We start from the raw sequence: 21,538 nt of genomic DNA on the forward strand, positions 1-21,538 counted from the left end.
TCGCACACTAAAAGGCCGGCATTTGCCAGTCTCTGCACTCTGCCAGGTCCTGGAATCAGGGATTTGAGGACTGATGGTCCTCACAAGTCCATTGGGAGGGAGGAGACCGCAAAAGGAAGGAGAACTAGATTCCAGAGGACTTAGACTCCAATTTAATTTTCCTCTCCTTTCATTTCGCCTATTCTATATGTATATATGAAAATTACACACACGGAGAATTTTTTTTTTTTTTTTGAATGCAGATCCAGAAATTGTTTTTCGGATTTGGGTTTGTTTTGTTTTGTTTTCCGCTTTCCCTCCCTCTCCTATTCTCTGTGCCCTCCCTCTCCCCTTCCTCCCTAACTTAGGTTGAAACTGCTGCGCACATTCCCTTGTCCCCTCCAGGGATGGCTCTGAGCTCTCGGGCACACGCATTCTCAGTAGAAGCTTTAGTGGGGAGACCCAGGAAAAGAAAGCTTCAAGACCCAAGAGAGGAGGTGCAGCCTGAGCTGCAGGAGAAAGAGGGTGGAGAGGAAAAGGAGGAGAGAAGGAGCGGCGCTGCAGGGAAGAGCCAGCAGTCGGGTAAGTACCCCCACGCAGTCCCAATGCCCTTAGCCTGCCGCCCGCGCTCCGCGGGATCCGCATCTCTCCGCCTGGCTCGCCGCACTGCTGGACGGAGCCTAGCCCTCCCCAAGGATGTCCTGGTCCAGCCGGCCAGACTCTTTGGGGGCCACGGGACACCTCGGCCACCTGGCTGAAGGGGAAGTTTCAGAGTCTCCGATTCCCGCCCGGAGTACTTCGGTTCCTTTGCGATGAAAGGGAGGGTTTCTCTATGCTTGTGAAGAAGTGAGGTTCGCCCATCTCCCCCCGACCCCCCACCCCGCCAAAGCACTGAAAGCCAGAGGGTGGTTGTTCCTTGGAGTAGAAAGCAGGGCACGCTCCTAGATCCCGAGGGGATCCAGCTTCGGATGTGAACGTCTCCGGGAGACTAAGGATGGGCAAATCTAAAGAAGGGCGGCTCCTCTGAAGGGGCGCTACTTGGGCCCCTCTCTCTTCATTAAGTGACCACAGTGGGAATTGTGGGGAGCTTGTGGATCCGCCGCAGGGTTCCTGGGGAACGAACAAATCCCACCTGCTCCAAGATAGGCTCCAGCGAGAAAGGGGAGCGCGAACTAAGAAGCTCTCTCAAACCCTGGTCATCTCTGTATACAGCAGAAAAGCGACCCAAGACAGAGCCCTCAGCAACTGCTTTCTCTGGCTGTGGCGGCGACGGCGGCGGCGGCGGAAGCAGCCGCGGAAGTCGGGAAGAGAAAGATGTTATTCAAGTGGAACTTCAAGGATCCGAGCTGTGGAAGAGATTCCATGACATCGGGACTGAGATGATCATTACCAAGGCGGGCAGGTTTGATTCTGCCCAAGCTGTTCACGAGGGTCATGCACAGTAGGCGTGTAATGTACTGCTCTCATAAAGTTTGGAGTCTCCAGTTTTATGCTGTCGTACTCCCCCCCCCCAATTCCCTGGCAGACATTAGAAAGCCCTGGCCCCTCAATCAATAGAGCTAGGAAGCACCTGGCTCATTCTTCTTTTCCTGTACACCTTGACTCCAAGAACTCACTCCCCCAGCTCCTGCCTGTGTACTATATGACAAAAATCAGACCTACTGAGGCAGGTGCCAGATGCCACCCTTATGTCTTAGGCTGTGGCCATGCCTCTCAGTTAAAGCCTTACAGATACCAGTGGACAATATCAGCCCCTTTAGATCAGCTGGGTGGTTTTTGTGTGTTTCTGATTTCAGCCTTTCTCAAATTTGCTTCCCAAAAAGTACCGCTGAAAACTCGGGGGAGGGGCACAGATTTTTCTCTCCTGCTTTCTCTTCTATAGCTTCTTATTATGGTGGTAGATGGAGGGCATGGACAAAGCCTTGTGGTAAAGATGTACTGCTTCACTCAGAAATCCTGGACTTGAACCAAGCATACAGCCAACGATCTTTCCGCATGTAACAAATGCCATTCTCTGAACCTGTAGTGGAACGGGAAGGGTATTGCGAGTCCCTTCACTTTTCACTGGAGTCAACGTTTGTCCACGACCCCTTCCAAACATCTCTACAAGCTCCTGGGTCATTCCTCATTTTCTTTCCCACAGGCGGATGTTTCCCTCTGTTCGTGTCAAAGTGAAAGGGCTGGACCCAGGGAAGCAGTACTATGTGGCCATTGACGTGGTGCCAGTGGATTCCAAACGCTATAGGTAATCGGGCCCATAGGAGGGTACACCTGGCCCAGGTTGGGGATAGGATTTCGAACCTTCAGACCTGCAACCTGACAACGCTGTTTTGAAAACTCTAGCATTGGGAGCTGGGGAGCTTTGGAAGTTGACTTTTCTCACTCACATCGGGGTTCAGAGTGAGTGAAGAGCAGACTTGTTCCTCCCTCACGGTCCCTCTCCCACACCCTCCCCCACTGGAATGCGGGCTCCTGTTGAAGCTTCAGTGTACCCCAGGCCTCTTACATACCCACTACTCTGGCCTTGGCTATGTTAAACTGCGGAGCGTGTGGGCTCAGGTGGCCAAAAAGAAGCGTTTTGAAGGAATTTGGGTAGAAATGCTCAAGGCTCAAGGTGGGCATAGGCTTCTGGAGACGCATGGAGCTATGGGCTGTGCTGCTTTGTCGCCCAAGGCTAGTCAAACGTTTATCCGCCTAGGCCCATCTTTTCTCTCTTCTGCAGCCTTTCGCCTGAAGCGGCCCCCAGGTCCTAAAGGGTATAGGAACCCCTTTCTCTTTATTTAAGCCCTCGACTTAGAGTAGGCTAAAAGTGGCAGAATTGTTTTAAAGCCAAGAGGCATTTCTGGGCTTGTGGCTTTGACTCAGGTGCTCTGGGGTCTGGAGGGTGCGAGAGCTGCCTACACTCCGTCTGTGAGTGTTCTACCCAGAGATAGCCCTTCAAGGAGACAGACACTTCAAGCCCAGTGCTGGTTTTGAGGGCAAGGAGAAGGTATAGCTCATGAGCTTACTATGGGGCTGCGGCCTGGAAACAGCAAAACAAACTGCTTGCTTCTCGAGTTGCAGCTAGTTTGGGAATACGGCACACAACTGAGATATTGCGATTGGAGACTGTAAATATCAGCCCCGAGGCCGCACCGGACGGGGTTCCTGGGGTTTTTCTGATGTGAAGCCTTATTGGCAAAGGGGCTTCAATGACGACTGGTGACAGTGTGCTGAACAGGCCCCCTTCTCAGCCCTTCAATTCTACCCCGACATTTCTCGCCCTACGCTCGCGGATTTTTCCGGCTTTTCTGCGCGGTAAAAACGGGTTAGATCAATTTCTGTTGCGGGTTCTGTGAGGAAATACAAACCACTCTCGGAAATCCCGTGACGTTTTACTCGCCCTTGCACTTCATTTTATTTTGATGACATATGCTTATTTACAGATTTTTTTTTTTGCCTCTGAACGGCATTTGGAAATCAAGTTGAATTCTCTGCTACTTGCCTTTGAGGTCAGCGGGCTAACCTTGGGCAAAGCCCTTAAGACCGGAAAGGCAGCGTGATTCCTAGGCTCCAAGCTTTGGCCCCTGCACCTAATGCCATACCGCACTTTTTCAGGTACGTGTATCACAGCTCGCAGTGGATGGTAGCTGGGAATACGGACCATTCGTGTATCACTCCCAGATTCTATGTCCACCCGGACTCGCCCTGCTCGGGAGAGACCTGGATGCGGCAGATCATCAGCTTTGATCGCGTGAAACTCACCAACAATGAAATGGACGACAAGGGCCATGTACGTGAGCACAATCGTTTGCCCTGAGGAGGGAGGTGCCAAGGCTCCTGGCCACAGGTCTCCCTGGAGAGGCAAAGGAGGCTTCTTCCAGATGCACAATGTTGTGCTCTTTAGGGAATGTCCAAGCTCTAAACCTGTGAGTAAAGTAGCTAATCTAGGGCTCCTGAAACCTCTGTTTGGCATCTGAGGAGTGCTGGAGGTTGGAGGTGGTGAGCGTTGGAAGTTTGAGGACCAGAAGAGACCTGTTTACCCCAGAATGTGTGGTCTGGGAGAGTGGGAAGGAGCGCTTCATAGGGCTCTCAGGCACCTTTGCCTCCCAGTCAGTCACTAAGGCTCTCTTTAATTGCCTTCCCTTCCTGCAGATGCTCACCTGTGTGTTGTGGTGTGGCAGGAGTATACCAACCGGGAAACCCAGAATACAGCATGGAAATGTCCCCCACAACCTACTCTTGTAAAAGGCTTTTTCGTGTTGAATCTACCTTAAGCCTTCTTCTTAGATGCATCCCTGCCTCTGCCTTGCCCCACCTGGCCTGTGGCAGCCACAAAATGAGAGGGAGGTTCCTGGGATTAGGAGGTGGGGAATGTCAGAAGGGTGCCCACCACATTCAGGCTCATCACTTACCGCTCAGGATCAGATCTTGGTGATACTTCTACCCACAAGGTCACCTACTGTTTGGAAGCAGAAAAGCTGCTGCTGCCGGGTGCCACTGAGATGCTTTGCTCAAGAAACCCTTTAGCCTTGAGGGCCTCTGTCGGGGGCCAAATGGCATAACAAAGGTCCTTATGTGTGACTATCTGAGTCTCCCTGATTTAACCTCACCTTTGTCTTTGTGTGTGCTCCTGTTGGGGGCATTCATTAGAGGAGGCCAGTGGTGGGAAGAGGAAGCCAATTTTTCTGGCAGCATTTGACCATTTCTCCTCCAGATCATTCTGCAGTCCATGCATAAGTACAAGCCCCGCGTGCACGTGATGGAGCAACACAGCAGGGTTGACCTGTCCCGGATTCAGTCCCTGCCCACCGAAGGGGTTAAAACGTTCTCCTTTAAAGAAACTGAGTTCACCACAGTGACAGCTTACCAAAACCAGCAGGTAAAGCTGGCCAAGTCCCAGGCAAGTGGGAGTGGCCCCAGAGAGACCTTGGGATTCAGGCAGCTGCACTCTATGAATTGCCTTTTCCACAACTAAAAAAATTCATAGTTTTATTGAATTGTCATAAAGGCTAGTTTGATAATGAGTTGTGTGAATTTTGTATCAGAAAGGAGAGCCTAGCAAAGGGGGCCAGAGATAAAGGAGCTAACCATTCCAAATTTGATTTGACAACGTGCTTATATTTATTTAGAGTGCCATTATTACACGTTGCAAAGTCTTTTGTAGTAGTTGTAACCATTATAAGCAGTGGTAACAGTGTTGTTACTGAGGGCACTGACTTCATCTTTCTCTTTCTTTTGAATTCATAGATTACCAAATTAAAAATTGACAGGAATCCTTTTGCTAAAGGATTTAGAGATCCCGGAAGAAACAGGTAAGCAACATAACAATCATACTTAATATTTATGTAGCCCTTTTCACAAGTATTAAAGACAAGGAAACTGTGATTCAGAGACTCGGAAGCTCTATGTTTTCTAACAAGTAGGTGGTAGGAAAGAAACCAGATGTTTTGTCTTAAAAACCTTGCTCTCCGTCACTCCCTCCCCTTCCCACTTTTCAGGTATTGCTTATTCTAGAACTCTGGGCTTGGCTGAATTTTACTCAGAAATCTAGCTATAAAAAAAATATTTCAGAGAGTCACCCCTAAAAGCTATAACAAAATCACTCAAAGGTTTACATAAATCATTATTTTCAGGAATTGCATTCTGGGTTTGCTCAAAGTCAAATCTCTTTTTTAGGAGTGTATTGGATGGGCTTTTAGAGACCTACCCCTGGAGGCCTCTCACTCTGGATTTTAAAACCTTTGGTGCAGACACACAAAGTAAGAAAACGTGTAACCTTCAATTTTATTTTTACATATTAATGAAATAACCACCAGAACCCTTGTACCAAATACTACATAAGAGGATAAGCACATGCCAGAAAATGGGTCTTTACAAGTAATGGGTGTATATTTACCTTGATGAGGAGGTAAGATGCAAAAAAGGGAGGGGAGCTGGCATGAAAGAAGTGAATAGAGCTGTGAATGATAGACTTATTGATGTCTGTCTTCTTGAGTTATTTCATACCCTGAGAGCTCCAGATCGCATCTGGATCATTAAGCATCTCACTGTCTCATATTCTTTAGGATCTGCCTGTGATGCATTTGTGGCCTGATTTGCAAATATATTTGCTATTGAAATGAATATTTTATGTGGTTTTTTTTGAGAAACTTTCAGTACATGTTAAAATAACTTCCTTTAAATTACACCATCACTTAGCTCTAATTTTTCTTTTTGTGTGTGTGGGGAAAGCAAATGTAGAAAATAATACTGTGTCATCACAATTAATTGAATTTCCACAAGCAGTTAAAAATATTTGCAAGGTATTTGTTCTCAGGTAGTACATTGCATGACTAAATGATAATAATTAGATAATGCCGACTTTCTAGTGGAAGAATGTATACCTATATTTACTCTAATATTCAACAAAAAATAGGAGAATTTTATTTACAAGTAACATGGAATTTTTTTACCCCTTTTGTCTTTACTCCATTAAAGTTGCTTATCTTTGAACATTAATTCAAGGTTATAATTACAGAGCAAATCATCAGCATTATAGTTAGGTTGAGTTTTACATGATGCCATAACAACCAACTGAAAGGTAAAGAAATCAAGTCTAATCATTTGGGTTTATATTTCAATGAATTGACTGTACTGATGTGGTTTAGAGAGTTGCATAGGAAAATATGAACACTTATTTTACAGTATCAATTAGCTAATAGCATCTAGGCAGCATACTTTTAAAATATCCAAGTCAAAATAATGTGTATTAATAAAGAAAAAATTTTAAAAATGATTGTTAATTGATCATTTGAGATACAGTTTTCTTAATTACTTAAGATGTTCAGAATATTCTCAAATTGAAAAGAGGCACCAATTTTTAAAATAATTTTTAAGCATTTTATTTTAAGAGATATTTGCCACCTAGGTGAAGAATTAGGCTATGTCTACATACACAAAATAGTTAAGACAAAAAACAGCAACACCAAAAAATAAAAAATGAAAACCCCAAAACTCAACTTGACCAAGTCCAGTTAATGACAGATTGTTTAACTGAATTAAACATTTACAAAAATAAGGTTTAGAGTCTAGATTTTCTTGGAACTTATAATTAGCCCTAATTTTAGTATTTGCTAGGCAACCATAAAAGATCACTGGATATCATTGATATGAACACTTCCATTCTCATCTTAATGTTTATTAACTTGTAAAATTGTCTTCAACTCACCATTCATGATTTTCATATAAAAAAAATCTAATGTTTTTAAATATGCTGTTTTTATTTGTACAAGATTATCTTTATGTACACTATTTTTTTTATCAGACTAAAGTTGTTTATAGAATCCCAAACAACCAATCTATTTCTTCAATTTACTTAACTACTTATTTTAGTAATTTTTTTTAATTTAAAAGATAAAAAGCTAGCTTGTATTTGTAAGATATAATTGATTGTGAGTCATCTTCTGTACTTCATTAGATAAATGTGGTTTGAGTGCCTTGTACGGTCCTTGAGAATAGTGAATGCTCAATACATAATGCATAGTAGTAGTGCTAAAAGTAATAGTGGTTGTAGTGGAGATACTGTATTCACCTTTGGTCAGAGGAACGAGCATGTCCTTTCCCAAAGAAACTAAAAGAGCAGTGAACTTGCAAGGAAAGCTCATCAAAGAATAAAGCAGGGATGGTGATGTAAATGATTACTGATTCAGCAGGAACATCAAGTTCATTGTTCATTGACTGAATTGTCATTCACAGGTGGCAGCAGTGGCTCCTCTCCAGTGACATCTAGTGGAGGGGCTCCCTCTCCTTTGAACTCCTTACTTTCTCCACCTTGCTCTCCACCTGCATTTTATTTGCCTCCAAGCTCCCTTGGAATGCCCTGCCTGGAGGCATACCTTCACAATATCAGCCTGCCCTTTTGCTACAAGATTTGTCCAGCTAATTTTTGGCGACAGCAACCTCTTGTCTTACCTGCTCCTGAAAAGCTAGCAAGCAGCAACAGTTCTCAGTCTTTAGCCCCACTCATGATGGAGGTGCCCATGTTACCTTCCCTGGGGGCCAGTTCAAAAATTGGTTCATCTGAAGGCTTCAATGGGCAGTGTCTACAAGCACCTAATTCTGCCAATCAAATGTTATATGGATTACAGTCACCTGGAAACCTTTTTTCACCAAATCCCATTGACCGGGAAGCCCTTGGTTGCTCTTTCCATCCTTCCTATGGCTTTTACAGGTACAACTTCTCTATGCCATCTAGACTGGTAAATGCTGCTAACAATCTCAAAGTGAATGAAAACAGTCAAATATCTTTTAGAGAAGGCACATGTAATCATGCTCATTGGTATCCAGCAATTAACCATTGCCTTTAATGGAACAATCACATTGCTAAAACAATTATATGTAAGCACATATTTTCTTTATTTGTAACCAAAGGAAGGTCAACTGCTTTTGGTCTTAAAGAGCTTCATTACCAGACAGTATTGCTCTGCTATGCATTTAAAGTGCCTTATCAAATGTTCATGAGAAGTTGTTTATAATGTCAAATGTGACTTATAAGAATCTCTGGTTAAAGTGGCATTGGGCCTCAAAATAAGATACTCAAATATTTGATGAGATAGCCCACGAATGCAAATTGATATGAGGTGATAGAGTTTCCAATGATAGTAAAACCAGTTTACCATGCCAAGTGCCTTTTACAAATTGACAGCGACTAAAAGAAAATGGATGCAATTCTGGTGAAAGCGGTGAAACAATTTCAGTTTTATCTATGAAGATTGGCTTCATTGTAATTACCTATTTGGTAATTGTAGAAGACAATTTAATCATTTGTTTGCCTTATACATTTATACTCTGCTGCTGAAGGAACTTCTAATCTCAATTTTAAGGTTCAAATAAGGTTACAAATTTTTAAATATTGTTTTTATTAATCTTCATAGCCTAAGGACCATTTAATCCTTAAGGAACACAAAGATCAAATGAAAAGTAAAACATTCTAAATAATTTTTTATCTATTATTTTTATTTTCTTTTATTATTGGATCATTCCTAAATGAATGATTATCTACATATTCCTTTATTCTTTTAACAAACCTGGTATTTTATACACTGTTTACAAAAACAAATGATTGTAATACTCCAAGAAAACTAAAACATTATGATTTGAAGGGAGAGAATACAATTGAGCTTATAAATATGAGAATAGAATTACAATGGTAGAATTTAATTCTAACCTTGTGTGTCAGTTATGGTAAATTAGACTAGACAAAAGCAGAATCTATAGACTTTATTTTAGTTATGAAGTTGAAAATTTTCCTTTCACCAAATCCTAAATTTCTGAAAAGAATTATGAAGTATAACCTATATGTAACCTGTATATCTTTCAGATGAATATCTGATTTTAATTTTTAATGTCAGTAGCTCTAGCCATTTTAGTAAGCCAAGGCCCTTTGTATCATAATGGCATGACTTGACTTTTGACCAACTAAGCAAACTGCTATTTCTAACTTTTCCAACACTTATTAGGAATAGCATATCATTATTATTCATTTTGCTCAAAATGTTTTTTTTTTTTATTCTAAATACACCTTATAAATGTGCCCTTCATTTATTGGAGTAGCTATAGAATAGCACGTGGTTGCATTCAAATTAAATATTCTCATCAAGATGAAATATTATCTGTGGCTTAAACTAATTAGATACCTGTTGCAGAAGTTTTTGAGGTATAAAATATGTACTACCCAGGTTTATTAAGCTAGAGATTAAAGCAACAAGCACACTTTGTTTTTGTTTACTTCAAAACAGGAAACCTGTAGACTAACTTTAACTAGTAAAATAAATTATGGCTTTTTTAAGCAGAAACTCCCAGATCAGATTATAATGAATGGGGACTTACATTAGAGAACCTCAGTAACTGACAAGAGAAAACATTCAATTGAAAAATTCAGAAAAACTCTGGATTACTTTTTAATGATTATTTAAGAGAAAGTATTAATTTTGTAGCTGATCCAGAGTACACGTACCTCATGCTTCATGTTTTGGTATATATTGCCCATATAAAACTGATAATGTAGAATTACATTGGTAATGGTGATTAATATGAAGGAGCAAAAGTTTAAATGCTAGAAGCTAGAGATTAATCTTAAGCTGTTTTATATAATGTTCAGAAGTTTCCATTTCACACTTTTAATTAAAGAAGTGACCAGGAGAAAGCCTTCACAGAAAATTAGATTTGGAAGAAACCTCAAGAGGTCCAGTAAGCACTCCCCTGCTTCTGAGCAAGTTAGTCATCTGCAGAAATTTGCTAACAGTTCTCTTCTTGCACAATAGATATTTAGTGCTCTTACCATTTTCTGTTTAGTAAATTCTTACTCCTCAATGGACGGTTCAAAGCTGGAGTAACTTGCTAAATTGAGGCTATGGTTATGGAATAAAAAATAAAATGTTATGGAATTCTGTCCTTTCAACTGCCTCCACTAATTATTAGGCTTGCTTAAAAAACCTACAAAAATCCAAAACCACCCTGGTCAGACAAAGTGCAAAATAGTTAGCAAATGAAAATGGCCAAATTATATTTAATAACCACCCAAATCTAATAGTCAAAACCTCTGTTTCCATCTGGTTTGACCATACATGTATTTGTATCCTTTCTCCTCTTTTAAAAGAAAACATTTTTAAAATTTATTTATTTATTTATTTATTTTTATTGAAACAGAATTGATTGTACATATCGGTGGGGCACCACATTGAATATCAATATCTGTGTGCAATATGTGATGCTCAAATCAAGATAATTAGTATATTCAACATTACACAATGTAATCATTTCTTGTGGCCCTTTACCAATTTCTCGCTAACCCCCCTCTTCCTCTCCCTTTCCCACCTCTGGTAACCTCAGTAAAACAAAATATCTTAATTCAACTGACTAAATTTATAAAATCCGATTCTTAACCTGACCTGGTTATATGACTTACCCCAAATAAATCTAGGAAAAAAACCTTTTCATCAATTCTGTAAAATTTGCATATTGAGTCAGGAAACAAGTGAATGCCACTTTATTCTTGCACAACCCTCACTCAAGCTCAGACTTGTAGTCAGATTCACTGGCCAGGAAGGTATTATTTTGTGGAACCGTCAACTGAGCTGAAATCAAGGACTTAATGTTTGAGCCTGCTTGCAGAGCACGTCTAAGTAGATAAATACTCTATTCATTACATTTAAAAGACCAATTTATAACTTTAGGTAACATAACTTAGAACATCAAAATCTTTAATATTATTATTTCTCTTCACTGTACAGAGGGGCTAAGCCCTCTGGAGATTACATTTTAAGGTCCAATATGTAATTTTAGGTTACATAATTTTAGAGACTTCAAACTCAGTAACATCATTCGCTGTACTTCAAAAATGAAGAGGTTATTTTTCCCCAAGCTATGAAGATAAATTTTCATGATATTTCACTTCTATTAGCCATTGGTACTACATATAGTCTGAGAATGGACATTACTTCATTCTTTTGTGAGGTTGAAGTGTGTCTGTGGCACAAAAAAAAGATGAACAATCAGAATCAGCAAGTGATGAGTCAGTGAATCAGTCTTTGAACCATCACAGTCCTATGTGCTGACAACTTGACAAGGTACCAACAACAAATAAAGACAAACATCTGCGTTGGACATTATGGAATATTTCCCTTTCATTCTCCTAATCATTTATATTATGCACCTTGGGGGAAATCATGGTGCATGTAAAGCAGGTTGTACCTTTTAAGTATTGCTGATGTAATGCTGAGCCAGAACATGACTGAAATAAATGTTTTGTATAAATATTTAAAAATATACTTTACAAAAGTCTACAAACGTGCTGATGACAAGTTTAGATGCTTAGTGACATTAGAGTTATAGGTCCATGTATATAGTTGGGTAATATGCAGTTGTTATCTCCTTACTGAATCTCACTAACAAGTCTTTTCCTTACCTGAATATGTAGTTTAATAAATTCCAGATGTCACAGTGAAATATATATATATAACCAGTAGGATTTTAGTTTAGTATTGGTTTTATATAATTTACAGTGTTGCTTTTTCTCCCTCCCTTTCCTAAAAAGAGATGCTATAAAGAACATTTACTCATTGCATACTTATACTATTAATTACATATACTTATGTGGAAAGATTCTTTTAAGTATGCTTAGAAATCTCTAATTACATGTACCATAGTTTGTGAATTGCATTGACAGGGTGGAAATACAGTGTTTTTATTCCAATTTACAGATATTTTGCCTTCGTTCTAAAAAAAATATTCAATAAGCCAAAATAACAATAATATCCTGATATACAGCAACAGTTTAACAGTTGATTTTACTGAAATTTAACTTGTTTATTGGAGCAGTTTAAAACAAACCAAATGCGTAGCTTAGGCATTGATGGTAGATGCTTTGATATAAGTACCTTGGTATACATTTAATCATCTTAGGTCTGGTCTGCAATTAAGTGACAATTTGTATTAAAACTGTGCAAATAAACATTGTTTGGATGACAATATAACACAGAACAAATAGATACAGAGAATATTTGAAACACATCCAGTATTAAAATTATTTACATGTGTTTTTCTGGCCAACTTTTGACATGCTGTTTCAATAAAAAATTGAGAAAAAAAAAGCTAGTATTACTTCCTTTCCACTTTTAACATGTTCATATTTACAAATTTGTACTGCACATTAATATGTAAACGTACATTATAGTGAGCAGATGTATAAAAATAGTTACAGGTTTTTTCAGTAGAAAGTTGAAATATATATACATGTCTATTGGCTTTATTTTTTAATGTGCCTAAAAGAGTTGGAAAATTTAAATATAATAGAAAACCTTGAAATTATAGTACAAGTTGTATTATTAAACTTTTTAATCAAATTATCATATTTTTGTTAGTGTTAAAGATGGCAGAGTGTTTTTGTTTTTGTTTTTAAAAGAGCAAAAGGTTTATTGGGAGGAACACCCTCAGAAGGAAAACGGAAGAGGAAGTAGGATTGGGTGGGGGCTGTGAAACCATGACACAGCACTGCCAGAGTCTTTTCAGTCCTTGGAGTGGGGCTTGGGAGTGGGAGCTCCGCAGCAAATACTGCCCATTAGAAAAACCCTGTGTTGGCTAGAAAAGGCTGGACCCTTGTACCAACTTGCTCAGTCACTCGCCAGGATGACTCTGGCTCTAAAGCTTAAGTGGTCCTGAGGACAACACAGCAGTAGGCTGCCAGGTAACCACACTCCTTGCGGGGGGGAAGCAAATCCTTCCTTGAGTGGGTGTCCAAGTAGCACATCTCTGTGTCTTGCACAGAGCTCTGTTAATAATTATGCTGGGACAACAAAAGTAAACCAGAGTTGTCTCTGGAAAAATAGGACTTCTGGTCATATTTCCAGAGAAATTCAGAGTTTTGATTTTGGTTTTAAGATCACATACCTATGCACGTGATAAAGTGCAACATAATATTTTAGTTATAGAAAATAGTATAAATAATTCAAAATTTTACTAGATAAAAAGGAATAAAGTCATAAGTCTGTATTGTTAAAAAGTTAATGTCTTTTAAAATGTTTTGATTAAATATATTATTCAGTCTATCTTCCATTTTTGTGATCTTTTTTGGAAAATGTTGATGTTTTAGTACTTCACCTTTATTTAAATTTTGCTCGAAATTGAGTTTTCATATTTCTTCTATGGCATAAAAATTTTGTGACCATCTCACCAGTTACACTGTGTCAGGCTGGAATCACAGATCCTTCTTCCCCTTCCTGTGCTGGTCATGAGTCAGGTAATTGAAAGAAGATTCTGGCAGCTTTATGCAAGTTAGACATGCTTTATTCTTCAGATGTAAGCCTCACAGACATGCTTTATTCCTCTAATACAAGTTCAAGCTCTGCCAGCCACCCTGCTGACCCTCCATGCTCTGCTGACCTTCTATGCTCTACCCACCAGCAGTTCAGAGTAGTTCTCTCTTTTATATTACAAGTACACAATAGTAGTTATAAGCAAAGTGCATAATGTAATTACAACAGATATGCTGAATCAGTAAATGGGCACGCATGTGCAGTTACACCACTTTTATATAACTTGCTTCTAACAACCATGCTGAATCATTTCCATTTGTAACAAATAGGAGGCGAGGGGGCCTGACTAAACTTTCTCCTCACAAACTGTTCTCAGTGTCCCTACACAGTCTAATCATACTGGTTTTCTACTTTATTGAATTTTGTAGGTTTTAGGAAAACTTACTTCATAGAAACACCAACAAATAGATTACCCCTTGGAAGAAGCATGGCTTCTCAGTAAAACCCAAGCTGAACTAGAAAAGTTACTCATTGCTGCACCTACACAGACTTTGTATTTGGCTTTCTTTAAGGGAACCCATACACAGGCCAGTGTTTGTTATATTAATAGCTAAGTTTTGCAAAACCCTGGTTGGATCCTCTTCAAATCATGATGCTAGGCAGGAAAAAGAACTGTTTGGGAACAATATCATCACTTTGTCATCTGTTACCATGATTCTTTTCTGTAATTGTAATATTAGGGAGTCCGGGGTGGGGATGGGGTATCACATTTCAAACAGCTCTGAGGACTCTAGCACCACACATATGAGATTAAGATAAATTAATTCAGTGTTTGCACTCAAGTGTTGTAGCCAAATTCAGTTCTCCAGGTGTGATCAATCAAGGCAGTTGACCTGAGCCCTTAGCTAGTCAAGATACAGGGCCTTCCATTGGGTAGTGGGGGTGACTGCCACAGCTGATGTTAACAAAGGCCTGAAGCTTCATAAAGGCCTATTATATTTTAGTTTAGCTGTTCATATGCATATCTCTCTTACTAGACTGTAAGAGAAGAGTGTTATTTTTAAAACAACATTTATTTATTTTTCAACTTTTAAAAGTTTATGTGTATTATTGAAAACTAAAAAAATATATACAAGCAAAAAACACAAAAAGATTCATAATCATAATTGTAAGCAGTTTACAGTTTGACCTTCAGTCATTGATTACACACAAATGAGTGTACATTTTATGTGGTTGAGGTCATCCAGTATAAATAATACTTTTTTATACATCATGAATATTTGTCAATTCAAGGTCCCAAAGCCAAGAGTATTTTGATAATCAAGAATATACTACATGTAATCCTGCCTTTCACAGGGACAAATTTAAAAAGCAAAAGCAAAAATGTCAACAGGTCTCTGGATAGAGATGTTGAGAGAGTTAACAATTAAAATACTGGTTTTCCTTAATGCTTGATTAAAATGAGACATAAAGCAATACAGTAAGCATAATGCTTTTAGGATAATTTGTTATCAGATCTATACTGTTAAAATATTAGAAGGTATACTTCCATTGAAATGTATTCCATGGTATGGATGTAACAATTTAACTATTGATCCATGAATGGACATATGGGTAGTTTACAGTTTTTGGCTATCACAAATAAGGTTGCTATAATCATTCATGTAGGGGTTTTTGGTTTTTGGGTTTTTTTTTTATTTTAACTTCTCATTATACATTGTAGTTGATTTTCGTGACCCTTTACCAGTTCCTCTTTCCCCCCCTCCCTTTCTCCCCACCCCACATCATATCTGTTCACTTACCTTAACAAGTTCAAGGAATTGTTGTGTTCTTGTGTTTTCTTCCCACCCCCTCACCCCCCTTTATTGGTTTGTATATAGGTTTTTGTGTAAGGTTAAGTTTTCATTTCTCTGAATGTAATCATGGGATTATGTGGTAGTTGCAACTTTAGTTTTTTAAGAAACTGCCAAGCTGTGTTGTAGAGTGGCTGTACACGTTTACATTCCCAGCAGCAATATATCAGGGATCCAATTTCTCCCCTACCTAGCCAGTATTTGGTAGTGTTACTTAATTTTTTTAAATCTTAGCTATTCTGATAAGCTCATAGTGATAATTTATTGTGATTTTAATTTGCATTTCCCTGATAGCTATTGATATTGAGCAACTTTTCATGTGCTTATTTGCCATCTGTATATCTTCTTCAGTAAAATGTCTGTTCATGTCTTTTGCCCATTTTTAACCGTGTTGTTTGTTTTTAAACTGTTGCTTTTTAAGAGCATATATATATATATATATATTTTTCTTCCTTTAGATAATAGTCCTTTACTGGATATGTAGTTTCAAAATATTTTCTCCCAGTCTAGCTTGTTATTTCATCATCTCCATTCAGGCTTTCACAGAGCAAACTTTTTATTTTGATGAGGTCCAGTTTATCAATTTTTTTCCCTTTAATGGATTATGCTTTTGTTGTCTAGTCTAAGAAATATTTGCCTAGCTAGATATCAAATAATTTCTCTAGTGTTTTTCTAAAAGTTTTATTTTACATTTAAATCCACAATAAATTTTGTGTTAAGGTTTGTCTAAGGTGTGAGGGTTAGATGGAGGAGGTTAATTTTTATTTTTAAATTTTTTGTCCTGTGAATGTTCAATTATTTCAGCGTAATTTACTGAATTCTTTTTTCCAATGGTCTATTGAAAATTGAATGTAAAATTGCTTTGGCCCCTTTGTAAAAAATCAGCTAGGCACATTTGTGTGGGTCTGTTTCTGGATTATCTGTCTCATCCCATTGATCTATGTTTCTAGCTCTTTACCAAATACCACACTGTCTTGATTATGGTAGCTATATAGTAATTTATAACATCAGGTTGAATAATTCCTCTTACTTCATTCTTCTTTGTCAAAATGGTTTTAGTTATTGCAATTTCCACTTTTTCATATAATTTTTAGAATGAGTTTAACTGTGTCTATGAAAAACTTTTCTGAGATTCTGATAGGAATTGCATTAAATCTATAGATAAATTTGGAGAAAATTGACATCTTTAATATGTTGAGTCTTCTAATCTACAAAATAGTACACCTATCCATTTATTTAGATCTATGTTTAGTTTCTTTCACCAGCACAGCATAACTTTTAATATATATCTTGTACCTGTCTTGTTAGCTTTATACCCAAATATTTCATTTTCTTTGGAGCAATTGTAAATGATATTGTTTTTTATTTTTGATCCTGTGTGTTCATTGTTAGCACACAGATATGTGATTGCTTTTTCTGCATTGATCTTATATCCTGCAAACTTGATGACCTCACTTATTAGCACTACAAGTTTTTTAGCGGGAAGGGATTAGATTCCTTGGGGTTTTCTAGGTAGTCAACCATGTCATCTGTGCACAGAGACAGTTTTGCTTCTTCCTTTCTTATCTCTATGCCTTTTATATTATTTCTTGACTCATTACACTGGCTATGACTTCCAGTACTGTGTTGAATAAGAGTGGTGAGAGTGAACATTTTTGCCTTGCTCGTGATGTTAGAGATTTTCACCAATGGTTATATGTATATCTGTAGGGTTTTTGTAAATGCACTTTATCAAGTTGAAGAATTTCCCCTTTATGCCTATTTTTCTCAGAGGTTTTTAAAATTGTAAATTGGTGTTGGATGTTGCAAAATCCTTTCCCTGTGTGGATTGATAATGATTATATGATTTTTCTTCTTTACCTTATTTATATAGCTGGTCATATTAATCGATTTTTGAATGTTGAACAAGCTTTGCATAAATAGAATAAATCCCACTGTCACAGCTATAATGAATTTTGTATATTGATGGGTTTGATTTGCAATATTTTGTTAAAGATTTTTAAATGTACGTTTATGAGAGATATTGGTTTGTAGTTTTCTTTTTTTGTGCTATCTTTGATTTTGGTATCAGGGTAACACTAGCTTCATAAAATAAGTTTAGAATTATTCTTCCTGCTCTGTTTTCTGGAGAATATTAAGGATAATTTGTGTTAATTGTTTACATGTTTGGTAGAGTTCTCCAGTGAAAACTATTTGGGCATGGGCATTAGTTTTTTGGAAATTTTTTTTTCCAATAACAGCTTTATTGAGGTTTAATCGACATATAAAATTCACTGTTTAAAAGTGTACAATTTAACTTGCATTCAAGATGGTGGAATAGATGGTACTCAGCATGACCCTCTCCCACAATCAACCAATTTACAACTATTAAGAAGGAACAACTGCCAAGTTGGGGCCTCTAGAGCTCAGGAGAAGAGGAGAGACCTAAGGAGTTCATGAAAGCAGGAGAAGCCACGATGAGAGAAAGAAAAAATCGATTCAAACATTTGGAGCCCTGACCACTTCAAAGCTGGAGGTGGTGAGCACATGGAGCAAGAGCTGGCAAAAGCCACTTCTGTGCCCTTTATATGATGTTGCTTGGAGGCTGCAGGGGAGAAGAGGGCCTTGGTAGCTCCGAGGCCAGCAAGACCACTAACAGGGTTCCCATGGACCCACATATGAGTGAGAGGCCACAAACAAGTGAAAAAAGGAGCTTCTCAGAGGCCAGTGAGTCATTGCAAGGAATGAGTGCATGGCCCATCCCATGGGAAATGTTTGAAGTGTGGGGTTTGGGGGACATGGGCCCACCAGGGGAACACTGGAACACAGCCTGCACAGTTGATCTGCCCTTCAGTCAGCACAAGCCCACTCAGTGGAGACTGGTCAGGAATACAGAATGGTAAGGGGTGAAATTTGCTGAAAAGACTCAAACACAGACTAGAGTTCCCAGAGAACTCAGGTGTACTGTACCTCACAAGACCCGGAAGTGCTTACTAGGTCAACAAGTAAAACCTGAGCTGCACAAAAAGCCTTACCCAAAGAATCAGCAGCAAAGTAGCAACTTAGCTCAACCACATAGGTCAGTGCCGGTACCCACAGGAAATTTCCCCATTTTAGAAGTAACCAAAGGACAACAAATTAGTGCCAGTACAGAGTTTAAGTGCTAGGAATAGTGAATAATCCAACACAGAACTGAAAGAGAAGTCAAAAAACTCACACATCTCAAAATTCTGATATCAACCAGTAAAGGTCTAACACCACCAAAGAACACCTATAAAACCTAGAAGGACTGGAAGTGCCCGAGACTCCCGAGCTAGGGAAGGGGGGGCTGAGGGCCTCAGCCATGCCCCCTCCCTGCAAAGTTCACATCCAGCACAGCCATGACCAACCTGCTGCTGGAAGACCCCTGTGCTCCCCTGCCAGAATGAGGGTTCGTGCCACAGGCCTCAACCATGTCCCACTTTCCTCCTCCTCATACCCTAGCCCCTTTCCCTCTCCACTCTCCCCCTGACTGTTCTGCAACAACATCTTAGAATGTAAAATAATAATAATAAATAAATAAATTTGTAATAAAAGTGTACAATTCAATAGTTTTTATTACATTTACAGAATTGTGCAACCATTACCACTATATAATCTTAGGACATTTTCATCAACCCAATAGAAAAACCATACCAATTATTAGTCACCCCACAAACTCTTCCTCCCCACAAAGCAGTAATATTCTTCATTTGTATGGATTTGCCTATTCTGAACATATCATATAAATAGAATAATACTGTATGGTCTTTTGTGACTAGCTTCTTTCAATTAACAATATTTTCAATGTTCACCCATGTTGCAGCATGGCTGAATAATATTCCATCACATGGATATATACCACATCTATTTACTCATTTGTCAGTAGATGGGCATTTGGGTTGTATTCACTTTTTGGCTGTTATGAATAATGCTGATATGAATATTCATGTCTAGGTTTTATATGAACATATATTTTCAATTCTTTTGTGTATATACTTAGGAGTGAAATTGGAGGGTCATATAATAACTCTTTGTTTAACCATATGAGGAACTGCCAGATTATTTTTCAAAGCTATTGCACCACTTTACATTCCCACCAGCATCAGCTTTTTATGTGCGTTCCAATTTCTCCACATCCTCACCAACACTTGTCATTGTCCATATTTTTATTTTAGTCATACTAGTGGGTGTGAAGTAGTACCTCAATGTGGTTTTGATTTACATTTCCCTAATGACTACTTTTGATGTTGAGAATCTTTTCATGTGTCTATTGCCCATTTGTATATTTTAAACTTTCACATGAATTTTAGGATCAGCATGACAATTTCCTCCCCCCCCCCCAAAAAAAATGAAGCTGGGGATTTGATAGGGGTAATGTTCAATCCATAGGTAAATCTGAAAAATATTGCCATTTTAACAATAGTAAGTTTCCAAACCAAAACACAGGATTTCTTTCTATATATTTAATTATTCTCAAATTATTTTAAGTTCTTTCTTTACAATCTGGATGGCTTTTTTTCCTTGCCTAATACCCTGGTTATAATCTCCAGTACAATGTTGAATAAAATTGGAGACAGCAGGCATCATTATCTTATTCTTAATCTTAAAGGTAAAGCATTCATTCTTTCACCAGTAAACATGATGTTTCACAGATCATCTATTTTTGGTTGAGGGTTCCATTCTACAGCTTGTTTTTGAAGTGGTTTTATTATGAAAAGTTGAAGAAGTTGTTAGATGCTTTTTCTGTGTTTTTTAATATGATCATGTGGTTTTGTGCTTTCCTCTATTAATATGGTATGTTACATTGACTTATTTTCGTATCTTAGTACAATCTTGCATTGAATTCCTCAAATAAATTCCACTTGGTTATGTTGTATAGTCTCTCTTAAACATTAATGGATTTTGTTTGCTAGCATTTTGTTGAGAGTTGTTTTTTTTTTTTAAATCTATATTTATAAGGGATATTGTTCTGTAGTTTTCTTTCCTTGTGATATCTTTGGTTCTGGGTCAGAGTGGTACTGCTTTCACAGAATGAGTTAGAACATGTTTCCTTCTATTTTGTGAAAGACTTTGTGAAGAATGCTGTTATTTTTTCTTTAAATATTTGATAAAAATCACTAGTGAAGCCATTTGGGCCCAGGTTTTTCTTTCTGGATCATTTTTTGAGTTGTTTTTTAATATCTTGTTATAACTCCATTAAGATTTTCTACTTCCTGTTGACTGAGTTGTGGCAGTTTGTTCTTTTGTTCTAGAAATTTGTCCATTTCATCTATGTTGTCTAATTTGTTGGCAAAAAATTGTTCATAGTATCACTCTATAATGTTTTTTATCTTTGTAAAGTTTGTAGTAATGTCCTTGTTTTTATTCTGAGTTTTAGTACTTTGTTACTTCCTGATTTAAATATTGGTTAGTCTAGATTAAGAATGATCAACTTTGTTTATCTTTCTCAAGAAATAACTTTGGTTTCATTTTCACTGATTTTTACTAATGTTCTTCTCCTTTTAATTTATTTCCACTGTAATTTTTATTATTTTCTTCTTTCTGTCAGTTTCTGGTTTTATGTACTATTCTTTTCCCAGTTTCTTCAAGTGGAAGGTTAGATTATTGACTTGAGATCTCCATTTTTATTTATTTATTTATTTTTATTATTTTTATTTTGTCAATATACAATGTAGTTGATTATTGTGACCCATCACCGAAACCGCCCTCCCTCCTCCCTCTCCCACCTCCCACCCAGGTGTGTCCCCTCCATTTTCTTGTTGTAAGAACTTCAAAAAAAATGTGGTTGTTATATCTTCCCCCCCCGATTTTTTGTTGTTGTTGTTATTGTTGTTGTTGTTTGTTTGTTTCTTTTTGTGTGTGTGAGAGAGAGTGTGTGTGTGTGTGTGTGTGTATGTATGTGTGTGAATTGAGTCATTCACCTTTAGCTCCCTC

The 21,538-nt window shown here is 38.2% G+C and overlaps 1 protein-coding gene across 2 annotated transcripts; it reads left to right on the forward strand.

Annotated features, from left to right (window-relative positions):
* The first annotated feature begins 373 nt into the window (after nucleotides 1–373).
* Nucleotides 374–8,955, forward strand: TBX22 (T-box 22). Of its 2 annotated transcripts, none has more exons than XM_008590783.1 (8): nucleotides 374–561; nucleotides 1,195–1,381; nucleotides 2,123–2,224; nucleotides 3,577–3,751; nucleotides 4,676–4,840; nucleotides 5,209–5,273; nucleotides 5,638–5,720; nucleotides 7,696–8,937. In XM_008590783.1, the coding sequence occupies exons 1-8, from the start codon at nucleotides 387–389 to the stop codon at nucleotides 8,304–8,306; spliced, it is 1,563 nt and encodes a 520-aa protein (XP_008589005.1). In that variant the 5' UTR covers nucleotides 374–386; the 3' UTR covers nucleotides 8,307–8,937. The 2 variants fall into 2 exon arrangements, with proteins under 2 accessions (XP_008589005.1, XP_008589006.1); XM_008590784.1 differs by having other exon boundaries at nucleotides 385–561; nucleotides 1,195–1,377; nucleotides 7,696–8,955.
* The last annotated feature ends 12,583 nt before the right edge of the window (nucleotides 8,956–21,538 follow it).

Source organism: Galeopterus variegatus, unplaced genomic scaffold, assembly GCF_000696425.1.
Source record: "Galeopterus variegatus unplaced genomic scaffold, G_variegatus-3.0.2 Scaffold6366, whole genome shotgun sequence".
In the NCBI taxonomy this organism is placed as follows: Eukaryota; Metazoa; Chordata; class Mammalia; order Dermoptera; family Cynocephalidae; genus Galeopterus; species Galeopterus variegatus.

Excerpts from the sequence above, each read along its gene's own strand:
- TBX22 (XM_008590783.1), top strand. The coding sequence starts at position 387 with ATGGCTCTGAGCTCTCGGGCACACGCATTCTCAGTAGAAGCTTTAGTG. Across the intron at positions 3,752-4,675 it reads AAATGGACGACAAGGGCCAT|ATCATTCTGCAGTCCATGCA; the intron begins GTACGTGAGCAC and ends TTTCTCCTCCAG. Across the intron at positions 5,721-7,695 it reads CTTTGGTGCAGACACACAAA|GTGGCAGCAGTGGCTCCTCT; the intron begins GTAAGAAAACGT and ends TGTCATTCACAG.